This window comes from Limulus polyphemus, unplaced genomic scaffold, assembly GCF_000517525.1.
Source record: "Limulus polyphemus unplaced genomic scaffold, Limulus_polyphemus-2.1.2 Scaffold1813, whole genome shotgun sequence".
NCBI lineage: Eukaryota > Metazoa > Arthropoda > Merostomata > Xiphosura > Limulidae > Limulus > Limulus polyphemus.
This window is the reverse complement of record NW_013667423.1, coordinates 60,075-76,550: the sequence shown is the minus strand read 5'-3', so window position 1 is coordinate 76,550 and position 16,476 is coordinate 60,075. Positions and strand designations below refer to the sequence as shown.

At 31.9% G+C, this 16,476-nt stretch overlaps 1 protein-coding gene across 2 annotated transcripts in view; it reads right to left on the bottom strand.

Moving 5' to 3' along the window:
* Window positions 1-16,476, bottom strand: part of LOC106465021 (peptidyl-glycine alpha-amidating monooxygenase-like) — a 39,196-nt gene that overhangs the window by 6,135 nt on the left and 16,585 nt on the right. For both annotated transcript variants that reach the window (XM_013925210.2, XM_022392841.1), the window contains exons 13-18: window positions 9,535-9,658; window positions 7,605-7,721; window positions 6,865-6,937; window positions 5,273-5,415; window positions 2,976-3,052; window positions 112-312 (exon numbers count right to left, since the gene is read on the bottom strand). In XM_013925210.2, the coding sequence (XP_013780664.1) occupies window positions 112-312; window positions 2,976-3,052; window positions 5,273-5,415; window positions 6,865-6,937; window positions 7,605-7,721; window positions 9,535-9,658 (735 nt within the window). The remainder of the gene's footprint in view (window positions 1-111; window positions 313-2,975; window positions 3,053-5,272; window positions 5,416-6,864; window positions 6,938-7,604; window positions 7,722-9,534; window positions 9,659-16,476) is intronic.

The following is a 16,476-nucleotide window of genomic DNA, read 5'->3' as shown; positions in this document are numbered from 1 at the left end:
GCTGGCTAGTTTTGATAACACAGTTACCACCACCAATTATCAAAAAAATGTCTTTCTTTTTTTACTCTTAATATAGTAGCACAATGTGCTTGAAAAGAAATTAAGTCTTACCCTTTTCACTGGAGTAACTGACAGAGAACAGTCGACCTCCAAACTCTGGCCTGGATAGTTGAAAAATAAACTTTCCATCAGGAATAGAAAAGCACTGGATTCTCCCATTTTCTCTGTCTGCAACGCACACCATTCCCTTATCGTGAATAAGTGTCAATTTGTGGGGGATGTTGAACGCCGAACTAGGAAAGTCAGAAGATCCTGAAAAATACCAAATATTTAAGATGTGAAGGTTCTAAACAATAACAGCATCCACATACTACATATATTTTAATTTAATAATGATTATGATGTTTTAATGGCAGCTTTCACTATAAACTGAGAAGATAAGAACATATTAGTACTTAATTATAACGAGTAGGTATGAAGATTTAAGCATGCCAATTATTAGTGAGTACTAACCTAAATGGTGCAATACTGTTCATGCATTTAAAATGGTATCAATTTTCATTGTACGTACAATAGGTTCTAAATATTGGTAGTTGGAAATGTATAGGCACAAGCTTTAATATGTAGTACTAGTTCAGAACATAGAAATGACAGATTTTATACAATATCAATTGTATGTAGAAATTTACATAGTACTAGTTAAGAATATGTTGCCGACCTGTTTAATATGAAAACATTTGAGAATGTAGCAGTGACAGGTTTTAAAAAGAACCAGTTAAGGATGTATCAATGACAAGGTTTAAACAGAATGAAATAAGAATATGTTGTTGACAAGTTTTAAACAGTGTTAATTGCGAATATGTTGCCAACCTGTTTAACATGGAATCATTTGAGAATGTAGCAGTGACAGGTTTTAAAAAGAACCAGTTAAGAATGTATCAATGACAAGGTTTAAACAGAATGAAATAAGAATGTGTTGTTGACAAGTTTTAAACAGTATTAACTGCAAATATGTTGCCAACCTGTTTAACATGGAATCATTTGAGAATGTAGCAGTGACATGTTTTAAAAAGAACAAGTTGAGGATGTATCAATGACAAGGTTTAAACAGAATGAGATAAGAATATATCAATGACAAGCTTTAAACAGAATGATATAAGAATATATCAATGACAAGTTTTAAACAGAACTGATTGAGAATATGTTTTGTGACATGTTTTAAAAATAATCAGTTGGATGCGTGTCATTGAGTTTGTTCATACATTACCTTTTACAAGTTTGTAACACCGTTAAGAGTGATGACACCCAACTGATGAAACAACACATTCTAATCTTTATAAATAAGAACATAAAAATATACTTAATTAGCTATACTCATTACCATGTTCATTTTTAGTTCTGCTTTAACTAGAAAGCTTGCTCTGTTTCTTTTTTGTTAAGCACAAAGTACTCAGTGGGCTACCAGTGCTGTGCCCATTACGGGTATTGAAAACCAGTTTTTAGCATTACAAGTCTTCAAGCTTACTGCTGAGCCATACACTAGAGGGCAGCTTGCTCTACTCAGCAGTTAATATTAATTACTAAGCTTAAAATTTAGATTAATAATGGCCAAACCTATAGGAAACAGGCTTAATCATTACCTAAAACAAAAGTCAAAGAAAGCACATAATCTAAGGAAAACTGTGCTACAGATATGTCAAATGAGCTTTTTTATTGAGATTAAATAAGTTTAGCATGTCACCTTACTAAAAAAAGTATTGAATGTTAAAAATATAACTTATTGATATAATCAACATTTTAATTAAAGGCAGATCATATACGATTTACCAGTAGACTAACAAAATTTGTGATAAAACTGTAAGTTTTTCAAATAGATAGGAATAAGAATAATATGAGAATAAAAATCATAAAATTAAAAACAGAGAAGGGAAGCATGGATTGTACAACAAACTATTATACTTTTGAGGTGGCTTGAACAGGTAATGAAGAAAACTTTCTTACAAGTTTAACAGAGCACAACATTTTAACATGGTAATAATTTTCTTTGTTACCCATTCAAGCAGTCTCCAAACTTTATTAGTTACAAAGTTGGCTTCTCTTCTTCAAAGTTAAACTATTATCAACTTATTAAGAATAAAATAAACTTAGAAAGAATATTTTTATGCTTTAAGATGCGAGTCATTGTAAAATATAAAAATGATTATTAATTATTAAAAAACATTTATACAAAGCAATTAAAAAGTTTTTTTCTACAGTATAGTTTTCTGAATTAATAAAACATGGAATTTTAATTTTGAACCTGAATGGCACGTTGTGTGCATGTGGGCTAAACAACAGATCACATACCCTCTACTCTTGAGATACAGCCATCTCTAACTTTGAGCTACTAGTCGAAAGGAGGACAGCACTCACAGCCACAAAGGGTTTTGTCCAGTTATCTGATCCAAATTATGGGATTAACTGTTGTTTTTACAATGGCAATTACAGCGGATTCACATATCCAAGTTTAGACTTTTTATTCTCCATCCTGGCACACTAACCATTAATCAAAACCCAGTCTAGGGTAAAAATATGCTAATTTACCTCCATATCCCAGTATACTAACATCCGGCCAAACCCAGCTAGGGGTACAAAATGCTAATTTATCTCCACATCCCAACATACTTACCATTAGGCCAAACCCAACTCATGAGTAGAACATGCCAATTTATCTCCACATCCCAGCATATTAACCTTTAGCCAAACCCAGCCCACTTGTAAAATACTGATTTGTCTCTGCATCCCAACATACTTACATGAGGCCAAGCTCAACCCAGGGGGGTAATACATGATAAATTTATCTAAGAGCACAAGTTAAAATTGCATCAACATGGGGAAAAGGGCAATCCTAGGTAAGCATTTTACAGTAAGTTGATACAGGAGTAAAAAATGTTGATTTCAGACTAATACAATTAACTGATACAAGGTTTAGTTACCTAGAGGTGTATGCCTTCCCCATTGGTTGATATATTTTCCTTTTGAAGTAAATCTTACAATTCGACTGTTGCAGTAACTGGAAAAAAAAAAATTAGTATGAACCAATAACAAAGCACAAGAAGCTAAAATTAATAATAATATGTTTCAATCTGATCAAAATATCACATATACTGACACATGATAATAGTTAGATTAAGATGTGCCTTATCTGGAGCTTTTTAATGACGATGAATGAAGCATATTGTCAAATCACATACTACATCGATACCATTTATGAAATCATGGTTCTCAAATTTGAATTTTTTTGACATGCCTCTACAAAGATTAATACCCCATGTGCATTCTCTTCTTTCTAGGGATTAATGTCTATACATAGGTCGAGGATATTCTCTTCTTTCTAAGGATTAATGTCTATACATAGGTCGAGGATATTCTCTTCTTTCTAAGGATTAATGTCTATACATAGGTCGAGGATATTCTCTTCTTTCTAAGGATTAATGTCTATACATAGGTCGAGGATATTCTCTTCTTTCTAAGGATTAATATCTATACATAGGTTGAGGATATTCTCCTCTTTCTAAGGATTAATGTCTATACATAGGTTGAGGATATTCTCCTCTTTCTAGGGATTAATGTCTATACATAGGTCGAGGATATTCTCTTCTTTCTAAGGATTAATGTCTATACATAGGTTGAGGATATTCTCTTCTTTCTAAGAATTAATGTCTATACATAGGTCGAGGATATTCTCTTCTTTCTAAGGATTAATGTCTATACATAGGTTGAGGATATTCTCCTCTTTCTAAGGATTAATGTCTACACATAGGTTGAGGATATTCTCCTCTTTCTAGGGATTAATGTCTATACATAGGTCGAGGATATTCTCTTCTTTCTAAGGATTAATGTCTATACATAGGTCGAGGATATTCTCTTCTTTCTAAGGATTAATGTCTATACATAGGTTGAGGATATTCTTCCCTTTCTAGAGATTAATGTCTATACATAGGTTGAGGATATTCTTCCCTTTCTAGGGATTAATGTCTATACATAGGTCGAGGACATTCTCTTCTTTCTAAGGATTAATGTATATACATAGGTCGAGGATATTCTCCTCTTTCTAAGGATTAATGTCTATACATAGGTTGAGGATATTCTCTTCTTTCTAAGGATTAATGTCTATACATAGGTCAAGGATATTTCCGAAGGAAATCTACTATTTTGATGAAGCATGAGAAAATGTTTAAATAGTCAGGTCATGATGGTCTAGTCATGCACCCTAGGATAGGGGATGCCCCACAGTTTGAAAAATAATGAACTTATGTAACAACCTTAAAAGAACAAGACTATTATCAAACAACTTACTGGACAGCAGATATATCACAATAATCACCCATTTAGAAAGCTCCTAAAAAAGTATAGTTCAGTAAAGTACAAAAATTATTTAACATTCTTACATACTACATATCGAAAATCATAAATTAAAAGAGTTATATTTAAGATATATTATGAATAGCAAATGTTGTAATCTATCTAAATGTTCTCAAACTAGGATCACCCCTTTTATTGAGTATTGATACTTCTATGATGATAATCTGACATTTTCACCAACTCAGCACTAGAACAGTTTATAAAGAAATAATAACTCTGGTAAGTCATGATCTGTTACAACCTTTCAATTACTTATAAAACATTCTACAACAAGTATTTAAACAAAAGTCAGTATACTATGTGTATCTTCATAAGACATCATATACGACAGGAGATGGGTTATTTTGAAGGATCATGTCTACCATCTTATTCAGTATAAATTGCAGTTTGTGAATATTAAGTAGTTGTTACATCAAATCTTATATTATTCAGATATTAATTACTAAGTTTAAAAAGCTTCAAAAAGTTTAAAATCATAAAATTTAATAAATCTTACTCCAGTCACTAAAAAATGGAACCCAAAATCAACTTGTTTTTATTATTTAATATATAAAGTATATAATTACTCTGTGAGTCTTAGCAACGTAAAAGAACAATGCCCTTTCGAAAAAACAGAAATAGCTTTTTTCCTCTGTTAATAGAAATCAATTAATAGTTATTGCAATATAGTTGAAAATATACACAATGAAATGGTTTAAAATGTTGTGAAAATACATGATGTTTTTGACACGTCTTATATTTTGTTTCTCATTCATTGTATGGCTGTATATCACACAGATACAACCGAAATTAATAAATTAGCCTTATGATTTTCAACAAAAAACAAAACATTGTGCAAGAGATACTATTAAATTGGAAACAAATTTACCCATCAGCAACAAAAATATCCCCGTCAACACTGACCACAGCACTAGTTGGTTTGCAGAAGTGAGTATTATCACTTCCAGGAATAAACTTCTCTCCTAATACAAGCATAGGTTGAATTAATCCATTAGATGAGAACTTTAAAACCTGTGAGAAGAAAAAGCCAAATTAAAAGAAGTCTGTTCTTTACTGTATAAAAAAATACAAGTTTGGTATATTTTACACGTGAATTACTCTTGGCTAAAATTATGAAAAAAACGTTTAAAAGATCTAGATTAAGACTAGTCTCTACGCTCATAGTGACATATAGTTTTAAAAAAACCTGGAACTTTTGGATTTACAAATTTTCAGCACTATTTATTACAAAAAACAGGTAATCCTGAATTTATTGAATTTAATCAAGACATTCATGTAGCAACACATGCTTTAACGTATATATTGTTTGACCCTTTAAGCACATTTGTCACTATCATCCGCTGTATCAAATTTTAAGGTCCAATTATGTTGGACATGGGAGGGTCAGGTACTTGTTCTACCTCTTCCTCCTGTCACTGTACGATGACCACCTAATGCAGTTTTAATTTCCTACTAGAAATGCAAAACAAGTGCATAAAATCAATAGACAAAACATTATCTACACAGATGATGATCTCAGCCACTGATTCATATCCAATATGGTGTATGTTGCTATTCAAAACACTGATAATATCTGCAATCAAAAAATGTTTAATTTTATGAAAAAAAAAGACTCAAAATGGCATCAAATCGCTCCAGTGTTTTCACACTTGAAGATACAATTGAACTTGTGCAAGCTGATGATGATTCTGGCTCTGAACTTGAGTTATCTGATAATGATTTTGAGCACAATATGACTGGAAAAAAGTATGCTCCTAAAGGGTTAAGCAAGTTACATAATGGGTTAAATGTGCCGTGCCCACTATGGGGATCAAAACCTGGACTGACATAGTAATGCTTTTGTTAAACTTTTACCTAATTATCAAGTGATTTCTTTAGGTCCACAGTAAACCACACACTAACTCATACTGGTTTTTTGCTTTAGGTAATGCTGACTTGACTTAAAGATCGTGACTGCATGTCTAATATTTTTTCAGTTTAAATTTGGAAAAGTAAGCAACAACAATAAAAAATAATCCAATTAATCCAACAGCCATATGAACTAAACCCTCATATATTTTCTAATTCACATTAAAAGTAAAGAAATAATAACAAAGCTAAAAATTACCTCACTTAAAAGCATAGAAAACAATGAAAAATATGCAATATCACCCTTCTACTAATCTTAAACAACACCAGATTTAAAACAGGACCTAAAATTCCTTTCAATTATCTTAGTTTTGGTAACTTATTCACTTTAAAATTAACCTTTATCAATACTCAACAATGTATAGTAGTCTTTATATATTTATTTCTTATCAGAATATTGCACGTACATTTGGAAATAGTAGACAAATATCATTTTGAACACATTACTGATAGTTGGTTATTTCCTTATATTAAAAGAAAACACAGATATCTATGAATGATGAGTGCACAATAATTATAAGTTTTTGAGAGAACAGAGCACATGTTGCTTACCTGATGTAAGGCAACATCAGTCAGCCAAAATGACCCATTTGCATCAACTGTTAACCCATGTGGCATGTAGAACCTTTATGTAGAAAAATGCCTAAATGGTTAAGCTTTTCTATTCAATCCAAGCAAGTTTAATATGATAAAACTATATGTAGAAAAATGCCTAAATGGTTAAGCTTTTCTATTCAATCCAAGCAAGTTTAATATGATAAAACTATATGTAGAAAAATGCCTAAATGGTTAAGCTTTTCTATTCAATCCAAGCAAGTTTAATATGATAAAACTACACAAAAATGATTTAAAAAAGATTACAGAAACAACAACATAACAATATATTGGGTTAAAAAATTATATATATTAAAAATAAGAAATGCTAAATGCAGTGTTTGCACAACAATAATGAAGTTAAATGTTAAAATCAGTTACTTCAACAAAAACAGTTTGTTGTTGTTCACCATGTTAAACGAGAGGTGGTTGATCATAATGGTAAAAGCATGAAGTAGCAATAAGTACACAAGGAATAACCAAAGTTGAAAATAATATTATGAAAAGATTATCAACAAAACCAGTAAAAAAAAATATAATTAATGTACAATGTACATTTATATTTTTATTAAAAACAAAAACAACAAAATATTACATTAGTTAGAGTACACTTTGTTCTTCGATATTGGGCTAACAGTTCACTTGATGAATAAAAATGTAAAATAAATAACAAAACTTCATAATACAGAAGAACTTACAGGTTGCTTCCCCACACATGCTCTATTTTGCCTGTTTCTTCATTTAACACCACCACAGCTTCTTCCTCAATAGGACCTCTGTCTATCAATTGGTAATGATTTGTGAAATCAAAAGTCCTACAAAAGCAGTGAAAACAAGTGCATAAGAAAAGTAGAATAACTGAATAGCTTTTATATACTCTGCTTGGTGGAGTGTAGGAATTTTATGAAATACAATATAAAGTAGGATATACATAGATAATGTACACATGTACTATTTTCAAAACGAGACCCAAAACTCGAGCGCTTTCGAATAGTTGACTATTCTTCTTCAGGAGAACAAAGGGTTCACATGTACTACGGTATTCATATATTCTTTCTTATATTAGAGGATCAGACTTGTAAAGATTAGATTATGATTCTTGCTTCACTATGCCTAATCAGCTATGGTCTAAACAAACATCAAACTGCTTTAGTCAAAAAAATAAGACAATGGTTGGTATACACATCTGATGAAATAATAAGCATTTTGATTCAGTGCATATAATTTACTAGATTAGAAAATTATTATTCTACCAACAGCACATTCTTAGTAATCAAAATAAACAGGTATATTAACTAAAACATTAAAAAACAAGTCATATATATATATATCTCAAATTCAGAATGATAAATCTCAGTACTAACAGAAATACTTTTTACAGATAGGATTTCTAATGAAAAAAATATTTTTAAACGAAAAATTACTGAAACAAAGTATTAATAAAAGTTTTTGGTCTTAAAAAGTCAGAGAAAATTCTTGAAGTCTCATGCGGCCACCTATTACTGGAAACTTGCAATTAATCTAGAAGCACCGCAGATTATTGTCATCACATGTGCAGCAGAAATGGATTATAGGAAAATCCAATTTTACTTCTTTCATTTCCTTCATATAGTGACTTAAATAACACTATTATTGATTATTTACAGGGTTTTTAAATCCTCTTCAATCAACAATAAAGCGACCTAAAATAATTTATGTGTGTGAATAATGTTATGACTTGTGCCTAAATCATTATTCCATGTTATATATTGGACAAACTAATTAATCAATAAATATATATATACATATATATTGTGTTACAGATTTCTTTTCTTTCTCACCAAAAGTAAAATTGACAAAAGAATCTGTGACGGAGAGAGCCAATGCATTATTTGATTCACCATACCCTCTGCTCTGGACTTCAATTTCACCTATTTAAGGCTCATCAGCACAGCTTGGGTCAGCAAATCAAAGAAATACCATTAAGGCCTCTTATAATGGTGGTGTGTGTGTATATATTCTATTTCTGGGTTTTTTCAATCACCAGTAAAGTAACCTATAATAATAATACTAATAATGTTATGACTTGTGTATAAATCATTATTCTATTATTAACATTCAGGAAATGGACAATATGCAGGTGTTTACATTTTTTTAGTTGGTTCAAGAATCCTCCACTACTAAAGGTATTACAATTGCATTCACAGAGAATTATGAAAAAAAAAAAGCATAATAATAAGTGTTAAACTTGTTGATATAATAAACAATCTTCTTTTCCATGTCTACACTCACTACATCCATCCACCTTTTCTTCAGTCTTCCTAATGTCCTATTTATCACTCAGGGAACCAATATATTCCTTTCCTCTTCTTCCCATATGACAAACACTTTTACAAAAATTCTAAAGAAAGCATTTTTAAATACATATTTATAACTTCATTTTGTGCAAGTATTTTTATAGCCTTTCCTTCTGTCATAAAATATGTAAAATAAAGAAATGACGATAAGTTAGCAGGTACATTTTAGGATGATTTTACAGAAATACTACTTGGCCGAACAATTATTTCTATCAATCACTAGAACTTAACAAGTATTTTGTTGAACAATGTTAGATCTACTAGTTTAAGTTTACACTAAAAGAAAACTTACAATGAATTCCAAATATGAGAACCTCTGTGAAAGACCACAACTCTTCCTTTGTTATCAACAGCAACGGCCGAGATTTGACCAAACTTAAATTTAGTTGCTGGCCAGTTGTTATTGACTTCGTATCCTATCAAATAAAAATTGAATTGTTATTTACAAAATGAGGGCTTGAATTGATGTAAAAAAAATAAATTGTATCTTTAAGAGAACTGTTATAAACTATAGAAAACTAATCCAGGCTGAAACAATTTTACCTGATTCAAGTCCCAAATTTAGTTGAGTAACCCCCCTGCTCAAGGGTGGAGGTAAAAGTACACAGGCCATGCCTTTTTAGAGAGTTCTATTCAACATGATCTTATGTAATTGGTGTTAAAATTATCAACCATTCATTTTACCCTAAATTACCGATTTAGCAATTGTTTGTGATAGAGAAGACTAAATACCAGATACAATATACAGAGATACTTGAAGGAAACTGAAGATAAGAGGTTATTCAAATATAATATGCAAACTATAAAATGGAAAGAAGTATCTTTATTCTTCACTTTGCACTCTTGACTTGTCAGTGTCTGAGCCGGACTGAAATTGTCAATTCACAGACATATCTTCAGTACAAATACCTCTGTAACTCATGTAATTTTGTTTTGTCTTTAACAGACTTGTAGATTTTCCTATAAGCTTGCCATATTTTGTGTAAATACACACACAGTAACTTCAGATTTATATTCAGTATTCCTTCTCCAATATGGGGTCAGTCCAATGTATCAAGCCCGTGCACATTGGGTTGATATGTCTTAACATTTAACTTTAATTATTGGTTTTATTGACATAAAAGTTCAACAAAGGACTTTTGATCCATCTAGGTCATCCTATCCACTAAATTAAAAACAAAAAAAAAAACCCAAAGCTAGTCCTTAGCATTTATATATTTAGAAGCTTTCCATTAAACTCCCTTAAAATTACCTGCATCTACCACATCTGAATGCAGCCCACTCCAAAGGCACCACCCTGTTAGGAAAATAAAGCTATCTTAGCTGAAATTTATAGTTGTGTTCCCTAGTCCGACCATTCATATCATTAAGTACAGAAAACGATTGTGGATCAACATTATCAACTCCCTTTACAATCTTAAAAACTTTAACCAAATTCTTCTTTTTTCAAGAGAAAACAATTTCAGAAATCTTTACCTATCCTTTTCATCCTAGGTATCATCCTAATAACTGTCTTCTAAGCCCTAACATTTCCGTGTCATTTCTAAGGTAAGGAGTATAACACTGAACACAGTATTCAGTGAAATTGTATCTAATATTTCTGTAGATACAACCTGAAACCCTATTTGCTCGACCACTAGTAACAGCACACTGTTTGGATGGCTTAAGAGATTGATAAACCAGAATACCAAGACCTTTTTCTTCCATAACACTGTTAAGGTTATTCCCATTAAAATTATACTCATAATTCAAATTGTGATATCCCATATGCATTAACTTGCATTTATTATAATTAAAAGTTATTTGTCATTTATTCGTCCAACTTCCAAAATAATCCAAATCCTTTTGTAAGACAGTAACATCCTCCCGAAATCCAGCAACACCCAAAACTTTGTCATCAGCAAAATAAATAATGATTTATGTAAATAAAAAAGAGCAAAGGTCTTAACACTGAGCCCTGAGGTACCCCACTCATCATATCAGTCCAGTTTAACTGAACTCCATTTATAACAATCCTCTTCTTTCTTCCAACTAGCCAATTTTCTATCCAATAAGCCAACCTATCCCCCACATCTACAGAAATAATTTTTTAGCAAGTCTTTTGTGTGGCACCTTGTCAAGTGCTTTCTGAAAATCCAGATACACCACATACGTACCTGTATCCTCATCTACCTAAACAGTAACCTATTCAAAGAATGTCAAAAGATTAGTTAGGCAAAATTTTCTCCTAATGAAACCACATTGACTATCCAACAAAATTTTAAACTTTGTTAAATGATTTAGCAAAGCATCTTTTATCAGACTTTCAAAAACTTTTCCTACCACTGATGTAAGACTAAGAGGTCTATAATTACTGGTACAATTTTTATCACTTCCTTTGAGAAAAGGAGTAACAATAACCAACTTTCAATCTTTTTTTTTTGTCTGGCTAGAAAGTGAAAATAATGTATATATATTCTTTTAAAAGCTTTAATTAAATTTCAATTTTGGAATATAACAAATTCTGAAAGAAAACTATTATTCTATTATTACATCTGGAGCTATTTTTGTTGTTCAATAACTCTTAAGCATTTCTCACTGTTTTATTTTCTGATAACATTCTTTTGCAGTGAGGAATATAAAGTGGCATTTCTTCATCTCAATTTATTAAATGTTTTTATTCTGCCATTCTTCAAAAAAAAAAATTTAATATTTATTTGTAGAAGTGTAACTGATTGTCTAATCTTATGTTACAGCCTTTAAATATCTAAACAGCAACGATATGAGCTTTTTTTGTAAAAGTACTGTCTCTATCTAAGCTAGAGCATACCAAATATCATGATCTATGGTTAATCTGAATTATTTATTGGGAGTAAATACATTAAAAAGAATAAAAACGATCTAATAATTTTGAAGAGACTTTAAGATAGTGTATATTAATAACTCCATAATTAGGAAGATATAATCCTTGTCTTGCACTAAATGTGGCATTCACTGTTCATTCAAATGTATTTGAAATCCCAATAAGAAATGGCCTTAATATATCATTTATTTGATTACTACAGTGCACAAATTAAATAAGTTTGTATTTACTTCTTAGTAAATCTTAAATTAAATGCTTTATTAGTTTTCTTATAAATTATTATATCCTAAAAATACCTGAATATACTGTCTCACATACACACTGGTAGCAGTTCTAAATAAAACGCAGCATTGATTTTATAGATCACTCATATTAAGATGATTAATTTTTTGTCACAGGTTGTAGAAAAAATTAAATTATTCACTGTAGCAAATTATTTTGTTATAAAACATTAAAATACAATATAAATATGTGATGATTGATTGTTCTTTGTTTGGAATTAAGCACAAAGCTGCACAATGGGCTATCTGTGCTCTGCCCACCATGGGTATCGGTTTCTAGCGTTGTAAGTCCGCAGACGTACCGCTGTGCCACTGGGGGGGGGGGGGGCAATATGTGATGAACAACCATTTCAAGTACTTTTAAAAGTGTGTTATTCACAAAAGCAAATCCCAACACTTAACCTAAAAAGGTATGATATGCTAATCAAATACTATGTTGAGAATCAATACGTAAAACATGGTTCTTGTGCAAAACAATTTTAAATAAAACAAAACATCAACGTTTTTTCCTTGCACAAAAATTCATTTGTAAAGTTTAAAAAAATATAAGTTAAAAGAAACTTTGAAAACTCTATAAGAACTCCTTTCTGAGTTCTATATTTCAAAAGTTGCTATCATACAACATACGAATTTCTGTGTGGTATGAAAGCATTTCAATTGTATGTGACTTTGTTGAAACACAATGGGGATAGGTTTTCTTTTTATCACTTTCTTTATTTTTATTTTTTATAACTTTCTTACCTGGCTCACAAATAGGAAAACAAGTTAATTACCTGTGCATAATTCTCAAGATATTTTAAATAGAATTAATAAAATGAAACATCAGCATTTTATATTTCCACAATAATTAATTTTTAAAGTCTAAAAAATATAAGTTAAAAGAAACTTTAAAAACTCTATATGTTTCGGTGAAAATAATTCCACCATCTTCAAGAGAATAAATCACGAAGTACACATGAAGTTTCTTATAAACCTAATGTACGTGTAAAATTAGCATGTTTTTACAGTGGCACCATTTACAACAATGATTTCCAAAAGTTTACTTCCTTGGCTCCTAGACCTAAATCTCTATTTATATTAATTTTGTTTTTAACAATTTCTAAGGATTCTCTTATATTTAGTTCATTTTTTTCTGTCACCTGATCAAATATTTTTACATTATCCCAGTCAATAACATGTGTAAAATTCGCCACATGTTCTGCCAAAGCCGATTCACCCATTTTTAATTTATCCATCACATTTTGATGTTCTTTTACTCTAAAGTTTAAGTTCCTACTTGTAAAATTACTCCTCAATTAAAATTCAGTCATATAATTAATAGTTTGAAAGATAAAATTGAATTAAGGATAAATGTGGTATATATAAAATTTCATGTACTTGTGGTCTAAGTTATATTGGACATGGATGAAAGCTTGATGGAATGGGAAAGGAAAGATGCAATACGTGGAGTCAGTTCCTGGACTGAAGCAATGGACCTAACATAAGCCATGCGTGAATACGGAGTGTGGTGATGTTTGGATGAACAATGTATGATCAAGGTTGACAAAGGTAAGGGTAGGGGAGGTTATACAAGTAAAGGTCAGAGCAGTGGGAACCATGGTTGTACTGGCCAATATAGAACAACCAGTAGGACTAGACATGGAGTGTTTTGGATTTGGAATAGAACTCTGGAGAGGAGTTGAATAGGAAGGTAAGCATAGATGTGAAGACTCCTCCAATCTTGACTAAATGCATCCATCCCCACAGTTAGTGGGTGTGGAATGGGAGACCAAAACAATGGAAGTTTGGGGTACCAGTGAGTAGCAAAGGCATATATGAGGTGTCCCTGGTTTGGAACACATTCACCAAAAGACCTGTGAATCGAGGGACCATTCCATGGAGAGAATCTTGTTGACACAAGATAATTGATCCACAACCAGATTCAGTGCATCAGGAACCTGGGAAACCAAGACCACAATGTGGTGACTGTGGGATCAAAAAAGTAGATCCAGGATCTGTAAGCACAGAGACCTGGAATTGGTACGTCCTTGCTTGGTGATACATGTGACCACTGTGGAGTTGTCAGAGTGTACCATAACCATTCTCTCCTGCAGAAAAGGAAGGAAGTGGGACAAAGCTCGATAAGCACCCCAACCCTCTAAAGCTGAGTCCATGAACAGATGTAAATCTGGATGAGGCAGAGGAAGCAGCTCCCCTGCTGTTGTGTGGTCTCTGTCTAACCACAAAGCCAGGATGGTAGTTATCTGGGATTGAAGGTTAAAAGGGTGATCCAATTGTTCCAAGTAGAAGTTCCACTGATCTAAGAGTGTTCATTGAAGGAAACACATAATAGCCTGACCCATGGGAATGAGAGCTTCCAAGGAAGCTCACATCCCCGAAGGAGATAGAACCTCTTAAGCTGTGGGGCATTGTGAACTGTTTACACCACATCCTGAAGATGAAGAGAAGAAGGTGGGGTCCAATTGAGCTAAGAATGAAGAAAAACCCCAAATGAACAGGGAATTGACTGGGGGTAAGAACAGACTTTCCCCCTTTCATCAAGAATCCTACCATTGCTGCTTCTTGTAGGAGCAGAAGAGTATGGTCTTTCGACTGTAAATGGGAAGAAGCAAACAGTAGCCAGTCAACCATGTAAAGATGAGTGTGAAGACCCATCAAATGAAGATGTTGGGCAAGAGCTCATACCACCTGACAAAACTTTTAAAGAGCTCAGGATAGTCCAAACAGTAAATATGGTTTCTAGTACCAAGAATGTAGGAAAAGGAGCCTAAGCAAACCTCAGCCCTACAAACAGGAAAGAAAATAACACATCAGTGATGTAGAAAAGCAAAAAAAAATAAAATTAAGTCCTACACTGATGAAAAGTAGGATTATAAAGCACATAGTTAACGATGACAAAAAATTTATCCAGATAGAACAATGAATTAGATGTTACTGGTAGTAATGATATGTAATGTACAAGCTATCTAAACATACCTAGTCCACAAAGTATATTACAATAACGAATGTGCAATCCGACAATAATTACTCAGAAAAAAAAGTTATAAACAATATCTAACTTACAATTCATCTAAGTTAACTTAGACAACAAAGGACACATAAGTAAGGCCAACAATTATGATAATTAGGATTATAAGGCACATATTTAACAATAGCAACAAAAGATAATTGTCAGATAGAACAATGAATTAGATATGACTAGTAACAATGATATGTAATTTTCACACTATCTAAGCATATCTAATTAAAGTACTTATTAATATCGAACTCACAAACCCTCAAGATTTACCAAGTCTACAAGGTATGTAATATTAACGAATGTGCAAAATGAAAAAACTTACCTATAAAAACAAAATAATAAACAATAACTAACTCCCAATTCATTTAAGTTAACTTAGACAGCAAAGGACACATAAATATCTAACTTACCAAAGTTCGAGCACCGATGATGTGAAATACTTAAATCTCCAACGTGTAATGAAGGACTGAGTCATACAAAGGGCATCTGAGCCGTGCCTGACAAGGGTATATCGAGCATGTGTGAAGTGTACAAGTTGAAAAACTTACCACAGAACCACTGGAAGCAATATGAAGAAAGGAGGAGAAGAACAAACCTCCACCAAAGTGAACAATGTGGTAGGAAAAAGAAAACTAGCTAAATCACTCATGTCTTGAGCATACATCAAAAACCAGAATATGTGTTGATCAATGACCTGATTAACTAACTGTAAAAAAAAAAAAAAGGAAGGGGAAAACTCCTGAAGAGGTGTAGAGTGTGACAGACCAAAATAAGAAGGTGCTGGAAAAAGAAAGTTGAAATAGTCTTCTACTTTATTGTATTCTTCTTCAAAAACATTATCAATTTGAAAAGAAGAAATTAAGACCTGTACCTCCTCTGCAGGTAAAGTTGAACCCGATTCCTGGGAAGTTGTACCCATTGTGTTTTCGACTGTAACAGGAATTTTCGTAGTCAATACATTGAATCGCAAATTCATACTAAGATCTCTTATAATTCAGTAACAAGAAACAAATGCAGAAAAATAAAACTGTTGGAAAAAAAAAAGATTTGAAATGGCAAAGAAGCACATGGGAACCACCTGCAAAAAAAAAA